Genomic DNA, 16,258 nt, shown 5'->3' with positions numbered 1-16,258 from the left:
AAAACATTTGTCCCAGGGAATTTACATTCATCTGACACCTGTTACACATCTTGTTAGTAGCAGCTGGATCCTTTTTGCCTAATCTTGCTTCTATCTCTAACCCTGTTCCATCCCCAAGGTGCACTACTGGGTTAAGATCTGGTGACTGTGGAAGCCATTTTAATGTTTAGGAAACCAGATTGCAAATGATTTGAGTTTTGTGACATGGTGTTTTATCCTGCTTGAAGCAGCCATCAGAAGATAGCTATAACGGCTCATAAAGGCATGGACGTGGTCAGCAACAATACTCAGGTAGGCTGGGGGTTTAAATAATGCTCATTTGGTACAAATGGGCCCAAAGTGTGTCCCCACATCACTGTACCACCACCCTGCCAGATGGAATTGGGATGACCCAAGGGTTCATGTTGTTAAGATCAAATTCTGATGCTACCTAGACCGGACAACATTTTTACAATCTTCTATTGTCTGGTTTTGGTGAGCTCGTGCAAACTGTAGCTTCAGATTCCTGTTCTTAGCTGACAGGAGTGACGCTCTGTGTGGTCTTCTGCTGCTGTGGCCCATCTGGTGTTATGTGTTTAGGGATGCTCTTCTGCTGACCATGGTTGTAACTAGTGGTTCTTTGGGTAACTGCTGCCTTCCTATCAGAATGAATCAGTCTGGCCACTGAGTATATAGTAGTTACTAGAAAAATAGATTGCTGCTGTACTACTTTTGCCCTCACGATGGCGGTGTGTTGCTAGACAACATCAAAGCTAACACAAGTAACCATCTTTTTGAATCTTCTCAGTCTGACTGAAGGAACATTATTTTTTGTACAGCATTAAAAATCTGATACAATCTGATATTTTAACAGTTGATGAACGTACAGTTGTTCAGAAAGACAGAACCACAGTTGCCAGAGGCAAAGAGGAGTGGTCTCTGTCCCTCCCCAAAATGCAAACTGACTGTCACCCCCTCAGAGAAGAGAGCAGGCTCAACAGTTTTCTGTTTACCAAAGTAAATATGTGTGTGTCTATAGTGACACTGTGTTTACTTTGATTCTTGTTTGTCTTCTTTTGCTTTTTAAGCGAGTCCAAGGCTTAACACAAGATTTTAACAGTCATCAGTTGTAGCAGTTTTATTTATTTATTTATTTTTTAATTACATGCATAGGTATTCTGCAACTATACAGTATAAATGATCAAACTGTTGGTTACTCTGCATGCTTCCATTACAGGAAGACATATACTGGAAACACAGAGATAAAACTGATTATCACTTTCTCCTTTATGGTAGACATTTTGCCTTGGTGGAGCAGATAAAGCAGAGCTGTAATCATAATCATTAACCATGACTCTATAAAGTGCTTACATACTGGATGACATGAACAGAAGAAAGGCTTTAATGATGCTGTTAGTAATGCCTGCATGTACGTTTCCTAATGTCCTAGTGTCCTGTCCCAGTAGATGCTAATGTGGCTCATTGTTTCATGATAAAGAGGAGGGGACAGAAGACACACAAGACTCTGACTGACAATCTGTTGTGTGCTGTGGTGAAGTGAAGATTTTTTAGTCTTTCTGCCATCCCTTTTTTTCTCTAGGGGGGTCATCGTCACTGGATATCCAACCAGCTCTTGGTGGTATCTCGCTTGAGGGCCTCTGCACTCCTCCCTGTCTTGCTGCTGGCCTGTTCCAGCCGTTACAGCGTGGGGAGACCATGATAAGGTTATCAGTCGGCCTCCACAGCTCAGTTCACTCTGGAAGAGTCTGCTGCCCACAGATTTCACCCCTCCTTTCCTCCCACTCATTCTGACTTCTCACTCAGCACATCCCTTCTCCTGTCAACTCTTCTCAGCAGCTGGCGGTTTATCAGCTGTAAAGGAAATCTGTATTTATGGTCATATTTGGATGTGTTATGTGAACTTCAGGCCACACCTACAAAAGCGCAATCATTTTCTGTATGTAAAGCACAAGATTAGTATCAGTGATTTCTTTTACTGCTCTCTAGTTCATTTAAAAAGTGTCTTTTGCATGTTTTCTAGATGCTTATTAATGCTGAAAAGACCCTAAAATAAATCAATGACCTGCTGTGACCTTCTGTTACATGTTGCATGACCAGGTAAAGATATGAAGGAATTTATTTCCCTGTATTATTTGATTTAGTCACTTTTTTGTGATTTTGTGTGCCTAATGATTAACGGTTAATTTAGTGCTATTATCACATTTCAGTGAAATCAAACTTTCAATCCCTCTAGGGAGTTGCCCAATATTCCCCAGAGTTTTATAGCATAAATAGGGAAGATCCCATACTCACAGAGGCCTGTGAGCTCCAACTGTGTGCAGGGCATAATGCAAATCTCTGTGTTTGCTTTATACAAGAGGCCATTGTGGCAACTCGTTCACATATTCGTTTTCCATTCCAGGCACGGGGAAAGAGTTAGAGTTAGGGTTTGCTCTAAAAACATGGGATAATATTTAACATTTAACAACAGGAAGCTTAATGTCTGTGAGGGCCCTGAGACAAAGACAGATTCTCTCTCCTAGTGGCTGAAAATGTAACACTATTCCTGGCAATGATCAAATATTCCAGCAATCAGTGTTTTCACATTATCACCAGTGTTGGGCAAGTTACTTTGAAAAAGTAATTCAATTATAGTTACTAGTTACTTCTTCAAAAAAGTAACTGAGTTAGTAACTGAGTTACAATATTCTAAAAGTAATTAATTACTTAGAAAAGTAACTATTGCGTTACTTAAAAAAAAAAAAACAAAGAACGTTTAACCCCCTGGGGTCCAGGGTGTAATTGGCCATTTTTTTACTACTCTTGATTTTCTCTCCACATTTTACCTTTAAAAACTATTTACTTTGCCTTTTTTGGTATCATTCTTTTTAGCGCAACCTCACGTGCCTGAATTTACAGTTATGTTCCCATTTTGACATACTGTACAACCAGAATTGATCTAAAATCAGACAAAAAACATAAAATCAGAGTAGAAAAAGTTATATTTTTACTGTAACAACCACAAACATCTTTAATGAATCATATTTCATAACTTCAAATGCAAATATTAATTGTCAATTTTAAAATCCTATGCACAAGTTTTGCAAACAACAAATTTATTTGCAGCCATTTACTTTTACCCTTTTTTTAAATAACCATTTCAAACTATTTACAGAACAATCAGCTGTCCTTCAATAAGATGCCACAAATTATTTGTGCCGCTCCAAAAAAATCATTTCTGTCCACTATAAAGGAGAACATCACAGCCTGATACCTGCAGGCCTGACAGCAGCAGGTGTATCACCTCTGTTTCTACCTGGAGACAGCAGTCGCCTCATTGTTCTGACACACAACACAAAACACAACACTACACACTAACTACACAAGACAACACATTAACTACACACTCCAAACACGCTAAACGTCACAAATCTCACATTTCAAAACTCGCTCTCTCTCTTTTCCTGCTCTCTCTCTCTCTCTCTCGCCGTCACTCCTAAAACTTTTTTTGTTTTGTTTTTTTGCTCATAAGCAGAGAGTGCTTGCTAGCGCTAAGGTGGCGAAACTATTGAGGAAAAAACGCCGCGTATATATTGTTTATCATGACTCTGGTTTTACGTGGCCTATCAACACAATTTATAAACTGGCACCTTGTTGCTTTGTCTTTAAGTGGTCATGTGATTGACTTACCACGACTACTTTATTCTTCCTCAGTCAAACAGCAGCACTCATGCGATTGTACCATCTGAGCTCCAGGTGTTGTGCTAGACAGTGCTCGTGATTACCGTCCGCGGGAGCGCGCAGCTGCTTAAAGCTGTAGCGTCCAGATTACTTACAGCTACTTCCTGCAGCTGATATAAGATGCGGTAAGCTGAACACAGCTTCAACCGTCTGTTTGTTGAAAAATAGTAACGGACCGCGTTTCCTTGTTAGTAACTGTAACGGCGTTGTAACGATAGGAATAGTAATTAGTTAGATTACTCGTTACTGAAAAAAGTAACGCCGTTAGTAACGCCGTTACTTGTAACGCCGTTATTCCCATCACTGATTATCACTAGGTTAAAATTCAAACTTTCTGCTCTTTCATTTGATGTATATATGTATATGATGTATGCAGGGCCGTTGCTAGCCATTTGGGTGCCCTAAGCACAAATGCTTTATGGTGCCCCCCCCGCCACTTAAAAAAAAAAAAAAAAACATTAATACTTTTGAATTTCTCAGTGGAATTTGTTTAATTAAATAACAACAAACATGACAGTTAAACAAATAAATAAGGTTAAAGGAGGTTAAAAATACTGTTACAAATAAATACTCAGGCCCCTTTGGAAAATTAAAATCAGAGCTGACATTAAAAGGACCTCTCCGCACAATTTCAACACGATCAGCATCTACAATGTGAGCTGGCCAAAGAGCAGGATCGGTTGAAGGGGGCACACATGTCTCCACAGTGTCACTTTCTGATAGTCTCTCAGTGACAGGACTCTCAGTGGTACTTGTGTATGGAACTGTACCTGAACTGGTGGTTGATGGTTCTTGTTCTTCTTGGCTAGGGATTGTTGCAGGGTCTACAATGGCTGGTGGTTGATGTCCAGGGATGGCACTACTACTGGATGGTTCATCCTGTCCTTGAGATCCTCCTTGAACATATTTAAGCATTGACCCTGCATACAAGAGAAAATATTCAGGGATTTTACAGAAATACAATTTTGAATCTACAGTAGGCCTACGAAAAATTGCATTATAAGACTAATAAATTAAGTAAGTCACTGGTACATTTAAAAATTACTAACTATATTTTACATGTATAGATTTTCATAATGGCAAATGGCAATATAAACATGCTGTACATAATTTGATATAAATGCGCAAGTAGGAAATCTATATTACTGGAAGATATAGGTTTCATATTACACTGTAATATGAAACCTATATCTTATTTATGCCGCATAAATAAGATATGCGTCTTTATAGATATCCTGAAATGCAGCAACATACAAAGTAATCTTGTCTAATCTGATAATAATACTTGACTGCATCACTGACCTATCCCAAAGTTAAGGTTAATCAGTAGCATGCATGACGTTAGCCAGCTAGCAACCTGAGGAGGGAAATGCTAGTCTCACGATTGCTAACGTTATCTGAAAACCGTCAATTGAGTGACCATGATGAGTTGCTTTTAGTAGTCCATTCTATATTCATATCCACAACGTAAACAAACTACCCAACATCAATCATTTGCAACATTTGTTAACACAGTATGAACACTGCTAACAGGAGCTATCACAGAGTTGACGGACATGAGCGTGCAAGCAAGGGCTACAATAATGAACTTTTTTTATTGTTATTATTTAAACATTGCCTTACCGGCAAGCGACGCCTGAGTTTCATCACGCTTCCTCTTCTTCTTTCTTTTCTCCGCTCCCGACTCCTGTTGCCGTTTCGAGGCCATGTTCAAACAGGTGTTTACCAATACCGAATTGAGGCATTATAGAACAGACCACTGGGAGTGGGGGGGGGGGCACCAGGAGGAGACTGGAGACAGGGCACAAAGCAGATTCACCCCTTTTCTCGGGAAAATTGTTTTATGTTGCTTTTGTATTGTTTAACCATATTAATGCATATGATATTTATAGTATTAATATGGTTTACTTTTTTTTTTTACGACCCTGATTTTTTTGGTGCCCTACCGGCCATTTGGTGCCCTACGCAGTGTGCGTTATGTGCGTTTGCGGAGCTACGGCGCTGGATGTATGTATTCATAGAACAAAAGTATGGTCACTGGTAAGTTCGACACAGTACTCTGGCAAGACCAGTGTGCTTCATCATCTAGAATATGTGCAGTCACGTGTGCAGGAGCCTACTGTAGTGATTCATTAGTGTTTCTTACAGTACCACAGCAGGCTTCATCCTCTGGGGACTATGCCTGCAATATTCCTAGAGACTGACGACAAGTTGGAGATATAACCTGAACCTGTAGGATCTCACGGTGAGGTCATTCGATGGCTCTGTTGTGTTTCTTAAGCCACATTTTCTGGTATGGTTTTGTCCTACTTGTTCAACTACAAATCAGGTAGTTTTGAATGATCACGTTATCCTCTGATAAAATGCTTCTATCCAGATGGCAACGCTTTTTTCCAGCATATAATGGTCCTTCCAAGGACCACAAGCACCTCTGAAAGGCTTGAAAAGTCACCAGTTCTCAACCCAGTTGAACTGCTGGGCAAATATTTTGGACCAAGCTTTAAGGAGCTCTCTGTCACCATCATCAGAACAACAAGTGGGAAAATATCACTGTTGAAGAAGATAGATTCAAGAGACTTTAAGACCCTTATTAGCCACGGCTAAACACCTTATATGTTTTTTTATTTATTTGTTTGAATTTCTTGTTTTTATTTGTGACGCGAAAGACCAACAGACTGGCCCACAGCATTAGACTAAAATAACATTAAGCTGTATCGTCTTGATGCATTCTCAATCATCCAGGTAAGTAAATCTCCAAAGGTTGATTCTGTTCATGAAGAAGTCACTTGGATGAGCGATGAAACGTTTCTCCCACTGAAAACGCTACGTCCATGTGAACAGAATCAGCCTTTGGAGATTAAGCTGTATCTGCTTTTAAAATCATCTCAAGATCTTCTACTGGAAAATAAGCCAATTATTTATTATTATTAATTACTATTAATTATTATTAATTACTAACCAATGCCACTTGTTTTGTACAAAGAACCTTTTACTGTGTTGTCTGTTTGGCTTTATCAGATAGTTTTGGCAGGAAAATATAACTACATGGTTTACATCCAAGACTGCTGGCCAACAAGGACATCCCAGCAAGTATTAATACTTATCATTGCTTACAATTTTGTTTTTATTTTGGTGGAAAGACAATGCAGTGAAAGAATCTTCCACATCAAAATAATATTTTATTACCTGCCTGTACTTAAAAAGGTCAGTTAAGGAGCTGAAGAGCCAATAAAGGTTACCATTCCTAAACTAAACTTAGAAATATTGCAGTGCTGAAGCTCTCCTTATAATTATTGTACGTTGTTTCTGCCTCTAAAAAAGACGAGAAGCTCCCTCAAACATGCTAATCTGTTTTTTTGTTTTTGTCATGACTCTTGTGGAACATTTTGTAGGTGTGTCCGTTTGTACACGTCATCCCTGCACTTATCTAGAGGAAGGCAGGACCACAACACTGTGCCACTGGCAATCAAATAGTATCACACCCCGACGTTGTGTGACAGCAGTGGTTGTGATCGTGAGGCATCTGCCCCCAGTCCAGTCTTACAGAGGAAATCTGCTGACAGTTTGTTTTGTATTTGGTTTTTTCTGTTTGCCGATGATGGATCGTTGGCATGTCACACAAGCCTGACTCCACAGAGACAACAAACGTCTAGCTTCCTTGTGTTTTTTTTAAATATATTTTATGGCTTGTATTTTAACACTTGCAGGCTATATATATTTTACACCTCCGAGTAGCCTGAGTTATTTATGAACCGGTTCAGAAATCCACCTAAAAGAAGTGTTTATACCAAAATTTTGAGTGCATAGTAATACATTCATGGTTATTATATTTTAATGCTTTACACCACATTGGCTGTCACACATTATGTCCTATTTTGCCTAATAGACACAACCTTAACAGCCATAATTGAATAGTACAGTCATGATGGTGAGAGATCTGGTGTCATTAAACTGAAACTAATAAAACCACTCTTGTTCAGGGTAATTTCGGCATGATCTTATGAAAAACAAAGAGCTAAAAAGGCAGGAAAGCTATCTTCTTAAATTGTTACATTAAATCTGTGAGACAAGTCACTTCAATCCTAAATCTGTGAATCACCAGGAATGTCATCACGTTAAATAACAAGAGGAACAGGGAAGGGATGTCAGCCATAAAGCTTAAAAAAGAAAAGGAAAAAAGGAAAAAAAAAGTCTATCCCTTTCTTCTGGGATCAACTGTCCCAGCTAGAGCAAGCTGGAGATGCGTCTTGTGGGATAACTTTTGTTTGGATACTGGTATATTACAACAGTAATGACTGAGAGACCAGTGAGAGTCCTTTGATCTTACAGGGAAAGACACACCACTAGGGGAACTCCCGCTCTGTCTTCCATGAATATGTCATTGATGCCTCAGGCCTTCATCCTGCAGAGTTTCCAATGTACTGGCTGAGACTCATTTGCATAGATCAAATTTGCAAGACAAATTCAGCGCGGTGCTCTATCACCTCGCCTGTTGCTTGTGTCTGTGAGATCGAGACACACTCAGTACCTGCATGTGGATTAGGGTGTGTTGTTCATAACACAAAGAGCTAATGTTTTAGTCTTGATTTTTTTTTTTAATTTGTTGGTTTGGTTATTTGCTGGATGGATCAGATTTGGCAGATAACTGTGGCTGCCTGTGCTGAGACTGTTTCTGGTGTATGATTCTGACATTTGACACCACCGGTCAGACAGAAACTTGAAGCCATTTTACAGACATCTGAGACACATCAAATAAGTACACTCAAAATATTTCACTGTTCTGCACTCCATGCAAACGTGCAGGGATTTTGCATATCTTTACATACAGTTTCTAAAAAATTTTGTTTTGTGAGAGTATTTCTGACTGTTTCCTGTTTAGTAGATTTACAACTTTGAGGATACTGCACCTTGGGCAACAAGATATACAAATTAACTGTGGCTCCCACTTTCGTCACACACACAACTTTAACACAGCTGCTATGTCTGGCAATTGTGTTAGAAAATCAAAATTACTCCCCTTAATTAAGGTTTTGTATGCCTCTGCTTCCGTGTGGGATTGTTGCAGACACATGCAGGCATGCATGCTACCTTCATGTTCTCCGGTTTTCCCCCAGGCTTCCCCAGGCAGCACCACCCCTCCTCTTTCAGGACCCATGTCCTGTTTGCTCGGTTCCACCCAAGATGATCCTCTCCTTCTCCTTCTGTTGGTTTACCTGGGCAGGATTTTGATTTGCTCAGTCTCCTCACACCCACAAGCTGCAGCACCAGTAAGTCTAACTGTTGCAGAGGATAACAACAGACCCTACTGTAATATCAACAAATTTTGCATAGAGACCTCAGATTTGTTTGCCTGACAGTAAGCCCTCATGTTTCTACTCGTCCCTTCACAAACACTGATTTCTGCAGCACTAACACAGCTGAATACACACTTGCTCTTGAATTTATAATGTACGTTTTTATACTTTTTTTTATATATCTATTTATCTACAAGCCATCTAGTTCTTTAACTGTACAGTAGAGAGCTGCTGTATGCGGGCCACTGAGGTTGGTAAACTCAGACGTATATATAATAACAAAAATATGTAATGCACAACATTTTTAATATCAATGAAAATTGGAGAACAGATGTGAATTGTTGCAGTTTGCATAGTGGAAAAACCGTAAGATTGGAGTCTTGCAGCGTGCCAGCTGTTCATTTTTTCACAGTCTTTTAGGCCCATGCATTCTGGATATAGATGCATGCGCTGAACAACAGAAACTATTCATTGTTACACACCAGTAGAGATGTAAAGATCGACTTACCTGAAAAACTGATATCATCATGTTTACATCACAGCATGGCAGGGAAGGTGGGGGTGGGTGGGAGCTTCAACTAAATGTTCACAGTGCTTCTTCTAGTTCTTGTCAGATTTAAACAGAGCAGGTGAAGATCTGATTTGCATTTAGCAGCTTAAACCTAACAGGTTTGGTGTTTGAGGAGGGCGGCGTGTCTTCGTTAGAATCGCCATTTGTTTGTTGAAGTAAATCCAACAGGCTGCCTGGGTGTGGTTAGGGCTGAGTAAGTAATCGGTACCTTTTCAACAACCTTTTATTAATCCCTGTATCCCATTAGGCTGAATGCACTGCAAAGGCCATTTAAAGGTGTGTAGGGAAAACATACAGTATGGCCGGGCAGACGGTTTGTGTTATTCTGATTTTTACTGAGATTACAGAGCTCTTTTTTGCTCTTGAACATCAACCCGGACGATGTATTTGCTTCTAACTTTCCTTTAGCTGCTTTCTAGTCGACTCTCTAGAACGAATGGCTCCCTGCGCTTGGATTTGCATAATGTTCTGGGTGTTATTTGAATGCAGGATAACTCCACTACACACTATATCTAGTCTTGCGAGAGATTTCCACCTGGGGCCTGAGTCACAGTTTCATCCTGTATGTGTTTCTAACTATGAAAAGCAGAATAAACCAGTCAGGGAGGGAAAGTCTGTTTACAATGTTCATCACACCATATGTGTATTTTACCGTGGGGTGACAAAGGACTAAGTATTATATTTTGCCTTATTCGAAAACAACGACCGCAGACATTTAAGATCGCTTCAATATTTATTGGACATGTACAACACTGCAACAACACAATGAAAAGTGCATCAGAATAAACATTCATTCATATCTTGAAAGATTTCTTTCAATGTAACTTATATATTGCCTTTTAACATTAACTGGGTTCTACTAAGCACTTCATAATGTGTTTCTCATGTGCCCATTCACAGTCACACACAGCTGCCGTGCAAGGTGCTTGTAGGCCAAGAGGATCTTCCTCAAGGACACCTCAGCATTTGAAGGGGTCAAGGGCTGAGCCCTCAACCTTGTGATATGTTAACAAAATGCTCTACCAGTTGAGCTACAGCTTCCCCCAGTGTCAGCTTATTGTTAAATATTATTTATCACACAGGTTAAAAAACAACAAGAAGAAGAAAGAAAATACTTCCTCTTCAGTTTATGCCATGCTGGCTCTCGTGGTGCCTGCGCAGATCAACCTTGCGTTGGAAGCCCTTTGAACAAATGTCACACCCGAAGGGCTTAAATCCTGTGTGTTTCCGGCTGTGTGTGATCAGGTTGGAGCTTTGGCTGAAAGCTTTGCCACAAACTTGGCATTTGTGAGGTTTTTCACCTACAAAAAGAAAATAAAACACACAGAAGGACACATGCAGTAAGAAATCTACACCAGGGATGTCAAACTCATTTTACATCATGGGCCACATACAGCCAGCTTTGATCTTAAGTGGATCGGACCAGTGAAACTCCCCTTTCTGTCGGTTTTTTAAGGCATTTTACAGGAGAAAAAGAAGCACAATGTCCACAATACATCTCAGTTTTTCTACATGAGAAAGAAATGCTGCTGGGGTGAATGAAGGAAATCTGTCAGTACAATTAAAAAAAGGTTTAAAATTACAGAAAAAAAGTTCTGGTAGCTCCCTCCCCACAACTCCCCAAATCCAAAATCTATGCCCTTATACATATTTCCCAAAGCTGTCAAATGGGCCAGACTGGAGTCTTTGCCAGGCCAACTCTGGCCCCTGGGCCTTATGCTTGACACCCCTGATCTGCACAATCAAAACTTGGACAATTTTCAAGTGATTTGTATAAAACTGTTATAGTTTTATTTTCACCACTTCAGTAAAATCAGGTTTTCCAACATTACCAAAAATGGTGCCAAGCGTTTTCGTCATACAGATAATGTTTGCATTAAAACCATGAGAGAAGAATCAGGCCATTGTTCAGATTTGTCAGAGACATACTGGCAACAAATATAAACTACAGTTCCTTTTACAGAGCTCTGTGAAGAGGAAACCCAGATATGCAAATCAACCGGATATTTGTTTAAGCTTCTTTTTCTGATTTATCAGCACTTATATTACTCCTAGAAATACTGTAGTTCCTACATGCTTGACCTGGAAAGCAGGTGATTGCTGAAGACGGATCATATGCAGGGTGACATTGATGGTCATAAACTGTGAAAACGTTAAGACATTTACCAGTGTGTATGTAGGTGTGCTTTTTCATATCAGATTTCTGATGAAATCTCTTGCCACAGTACTGGCAGGGGTAAGGCCTGGTGTCGGAGTGGATAAGCAGGTGTGTCGAGAGCGTGGATGAACGCTTGAAGGATTTGCCGCACATCTTGCACTCGAAACTTTTTTCCTGATCAAGGACAAAGACAAAAAAAAGTGAGGCACAATAATTAGTTAGTGAATAAATGTCAGAAAAAATTGTCTTTAAAAGTTCATTCCAATAATTTTAGTAGATTTTTGTGACCTTTTGATGGGAAAAAATGTAATAAAGGAAATGTATATGTTCACATTTCCTTCATTGTTCCTACTTTAAATGATCAAGAGCATTTCACAGATAGGAACTATAGTTGTGTTCACTAAATGTAAGCATGAATCTTGAAAGCTGTCAGCATATCAGACAAGTAGAGTAAAAAATTGAAGCCTAATCCACACTAAAGATTTAAAGGCCAAGATGTGTTGTCCTCTGCATATTCAAGTCCCTGAACTCTCTTAACCCTGAAATAATTCCTGCTTCGTCAACATACCTGAGAGTGGACGTTCATGTGCTGCTCCAGGCTGACAGCATGACCAAACGTTTTTCTGCAGATGCTGCAGCCAAACGGCCTCATTCCACTGTGAGACCTTCTGACATGAACCTCCAGTCCATGGGAAGTTGAAAATACCTAGAACACAGTTTGCCCATAATTGCACTCGTCAGTGGAGTCTGACAAAGTGAAAGCCGTGAAATATGACTGCACCTGACATAACTGCTTCGCGAGCGGCACAACCAGTTTTAAACCTTTGATCTTGGCCTAAGCTGTGGTACCTACCTTGTCACAGGTGATACAGTGATAGGTGTTCGAAGAAGGCGAGTAGTGAGTGCTGCAGTCTAGCGGCTGCTGAGGCTGAGGACTACGGTTGATGTTGGTGCTGTACAGGTTACTGGCGTGCTGCAGCACTGTGGGGCTGAAGCTCATCTGACGAAGCTTGTAGGAAGGAGACAACGTCTCCCAGGCATAAGGCGACTGTGAGCCATAAGGTTGGAAGTCAGCCAAGTGAGGCTCTAAAGGGTGCACACATAAGAGATAAAAAAAAGCATATCGTATCTTTGTTATAGATGCTTTTTTAAAAAGTTTGAGTCAGGGGTGTTTTTCCCAGTAGCACAACATTTTCAGTGGGATGGTTCAGGGTTTATGAAGACTGAGCTGCGGAGGGTTCATTGGAAATAGTTTAAAACGGCTTGAAAATAGTTTGAAATTCAGCGAGTTCTAATGATTTTAACTGTGACTAGACCAATAGTCTCTAAAAGCATGCATTAGATGACATGGCTGCCACGTAACAACAGTACACATATGTTGGATTCTTTTAGGTGGCAGAAGTTAAAAAGCTTTTGTTTTCAGTTAACCTTTGAAAATTTAAGTAATTAGAAAATAGTTGGCAGTGAAGCAAACCACTGTAAGACAAGAAAGGGCCAATCCAGCCTAAAAATGTATTGCTTTATATCGGTTAAATCACACCCATGTCATTTTTTCCCCTCAATCTCGTAGATGTAAGCATAAGGCTATACAACTCTATTTCAGCATGAAAGCATAAAATATTACTATTTTTCTTTATATTATTTTTCTTGAAACCAAAAAGGATCCTGTACATTAAAGATGTACATATCTGTTACTTATTTGGATAACATGTAATGCAAAATTAAGTGGAATGCCAGTGCAAACAGAAACTTCTACACATGAAAAACAAAGCCAAGGTGGAAGTGCTGGATACCTCCTAACATGAAAATCATGTTTAACAACTGATATTAAAAATATATGCTGACAATGGAGCTGAATATTTTTACAGTGCATTCACCTATATACTGGGGTTAACTGGACTGCTGTCCTGACACAGAGACAGCTGTAGCTTTTGTGATGTTAGTGCCTTTTCATGCTCATTAATGGAACAATCTTTTTTCTTTTTAAAAAAACTTTTATTTATCCCTTAAGAGTAAATCCTTTTCAGAGGAGACCTGGCCAAGACTGCACACCATTACAATGTTACAAAACAAAAATCAAATAACCTCAAAACACATCAAACAAAATATTATGTCAGAGTCAAAATAATACAAAAACAAGGTCCAGCTTATGAATAGCAGTTACACTCTTCAGTTACAGCAGTCTGATTAATAATCTGATTGATAACCATGTGGTACAGACCAAAGAGTTTGTACTTCAGGTTTTGTGAGTGAAATTAGCGTTTTGTTAGTTAGCTACTCAGCCTTTGGCAATAACTTTTAACCCTTTTTCATTCGAATATGCAAATCTTTAAAAATAAATAAATAAATAAACCTCAAACTGTGGTCAAAATGCCAACTTTGAAGCTTTAAAATTCTTTCCAAAACTAATTGGCCAAGTCTACTTCCACCTCTGATATGCAGTCTCTATTCCAGCCTAGTCTTTTGACTTCCAGTTGGCAAGTTTTTAAACTTACCTGGCAGGTAGTACGGCTGTGTCTGAGTCATGAGAGGTCTGCTTGGCTCTGGGTGAAGCGGTAAGGGACATTCAAGCTCCGGTTCCTCCTTAGTAAGTAAGCGGGCGTCTTCAGGGGAAGATTGCCTCTCTGACTTAGGCCTGTCTAAAATGTCTGTGGTCTGAACGGCTGGTGGGATTTCTGCAAATCCACAACAAAGTGAAGTTCGGTTGATTAGAGAGAAAGTAATTCTAAATTAATATCTTCTTTTGTTCAGTTAGGTATTTTCTTTAATAAGAAAAAGCTACAAATAACTTCTTTTTTTTTTTAAATTTGCAAAACAAATAAAAATTTGTTTAAGACGGGAAGGAGATTCGGGGTTGCGATAAAAAGCAGTTACACCCTGCTGCAGTAATTTCATTTTATTATTTTAATAGGGCCCCTTCTTCACCTATTCAGATCAACTCACTTCTTTTTTTAAAGACTTACCAGATGTTGCGGAGGCCTCCGAGTCATCTTCATCGAAATTTTTTGGCCTGTAGGAAGTGAACTTTTTGCTTCTTACCATAAATGACAGAGGCATGGTGATCCTAGACCGGAAAAGTATAATAATTAAAAATAATTTTTTTAAAAAGGTGATCGAAGCTTTTACGTAGGCTTTTACGTCAACGTCAAGAGTATAACAATAAATAAATACACTTAAACTCCCGGAGATTCTCCTCTTATTTGAATTTTAATGATCTCAAAGCTTCACATGAAATGATTTCAGTGCGTCTAATTATTTCATACCGTTAAAAATCCGCGAAGATTAGGAAAAAATAAAAAATAAAATGTCCCCCCGCTGATTTTGTAGCTCCTCGCAGCTTCTAGAGACGAAAACAAACGCAAGCGGGGGAAAAAAATAACCCAGTTAATATTTCCTTTTTTTCTCGAAGAAAAACAAGTTTCAGAGGAGAGATGCGTCGATTCCAAAAGTCTCTGAAAAGCAGTGTAAACCCATCAGGCTTATACCTCCCGCTCATCCCCCCTCCCTGATTTTCAATCTCGCAGCGGAATCTGACTGTGGTTTTAGCCAATGAAAAGGCCAAACGGCAGGTGGAAATTTGCTTAGAAAAACACAGGGCCTTGGGAACAGTTATACAAAGCACACAGTACTCGCAGGACAAAAAAAAGAAAAAAAAAATGCCGGAACTAAAGGTAAAATATATGTGCAGTAGGTTTACAGGCAAAAGACCAATATAGTGATATGCTACGCGAATTATTATTTTTTTCTTTTTTTAAAAGGCTTTTAGACTTCGACTGTCGCCAGCAAAGCAAAACCAAATTTAGTTAAATGAAAAAAGCTTAAAATTAATAAATATAAGCTGGAATTTGACATACAAAAATAATTAATTTAATAAATAAATATTTTCATCGCTCCGTGTTTGATTTACAGGATTTACTTGCAGTAAAGATGTATGATTGCGTGCAAGATTTAAACGGCTAAAAGATCATATGAGATTGTAGGACCTCCAAAGATACACACACCAAACCAGTCCGGGAGATTAACCGTGTTGACTCTTTTCGTGTACTTTTATCGAAGCTTGTCTTTATTCGGGTATGACAGATTTCCCGGCAGTCTGTTTTAGAGGAGGTCCGAATGACAGGAGACCTATAATGTGAGAGATTTGGGGTTTTTTCTGGTTGAAATGAAAATATCAGCTTATTAAATCGCATAACTGTGATCAGATTAAAGGAAGGAGGGAGAAAACGTTTTGTGAAGGGCGAGAAATGCGAGTGCGCCATCTTGTGGATAACGTGTGCATCTTCAAAGAGGATCACTTATTTTTATTCGGATGTTAATGGGAATGTGTTAGTTTGTATGCATAACAGATTAAATTGAACATTTATTTTTAAATGTGTAAGTTTTACTGATTTTGTTTTGTTGTGTGTTTATATCATTTTATTCAATTTAATACATCAGTAAAAAGTTTGGAGTAGACTTCATTGTATAAAACAAACTCAATAATAATAATAACAATAATAATAGAAGTATGAAAAT

At 39.1% G+C, this 16,258-nt stretch overlaps 1 protein-coding gene and 1 long non-coding RNA gene across 2 annotated transcripts; both read right to left on the bottom strand.

The window, feature by feature from the left end:
- Nucleotides 1–4,487: 4,487 nt before the first annotated feature.
- On the bottom strand, nt 4,488–5,724 carry LOC109199073 (uncharacterized). Its single transcript, XR_002059571.2, has 2 exons — nt 5,344–5,724; nt 4,488–4,640 (listed from the first exon to the last, which is right to left on the bottom strand). It is a non-coding gene; the product is annotated as an uncharacterized LOC109199073 (long non-coding RNA).
- Nucleotides 5,725–10,299: 4,575 nt separating this feature from the next.
- LOC100703955 (zinc finger protein Gfi-1b) lies at nt 10,300–15,235 on the bottom strand. The gene is made up of 7 exons (XM_003440228.5): nt 15,007–15,235; nt 14,707–14,807; nt 14,239–14,418; nt 12,597–12,829; nt 12,312–12,449; nt 11,752–11,917; nt 10,300–10,886 (listed from the first exon to the last, which is right to left on the bottom strand). Exons 2-7 carry the CDS (start codon nt 14,798–14,800, stop codon nt 10,708–10,710), a joined length of 990 nt encoding a protein of 329 aa, XP_003440276.1. The 5' UTR covers nt 14,801–14,807; nt 15,007–15,235; the 3' UTR covers nt 10,300–10,707.
- Between the last annotated feature and the right edge of the window lie 1,023 nt (nt 15,236–16,258).

Source organism: Oreochromis niloticus, linkage group LG7 (genome assembly GCF_001858045.2).
Source record: "Oreochromis niloticus isolate F11D_XX linkage group LG7, O_niloticus_UMD_NMBU, whole genome shotgun sequence".
NCBI classification, from domain to species: domain Eukaryota; kingdom Metazoa; phylum Chordata; class Actinopteri; order Cichliformes; family Cichlidae; genus Oreochromis; species Oreochromis niloticus.
Note: the sequence above shows the minus strand (reverse complement) of the source record. Positions and strands in the feature narration are given on the sequence as shown.

What these genes read in the sequence shown, in the direction of transcription:
- LOC100703955 (XM_003440228.5), bottom strand. Translation starts at nt 14,800, where the DNA reads ATGCCTCTGTCATTTATGGTAAGAAGCAAAAAGTTCACTTCCTACAGG. An exon ending in ACAGCCGTACTACCTGCCAG is followed by an intron (nt 12,830 to 14,238) that starts GTAAGTTTAAAA and finishes TGCACCCTTTAG; the next exon opens with AGCCTCACTTGGCTGACTTC. An exon ending in ACATGAACGTCCACTCTCAG is followed by an intron (nt 11,918 to 12,311) that starts GTATGTTGACGA and finishes GTCCTTGATCAG; the next exon opens with GAAAAAAGTTTCGAGTGCAA.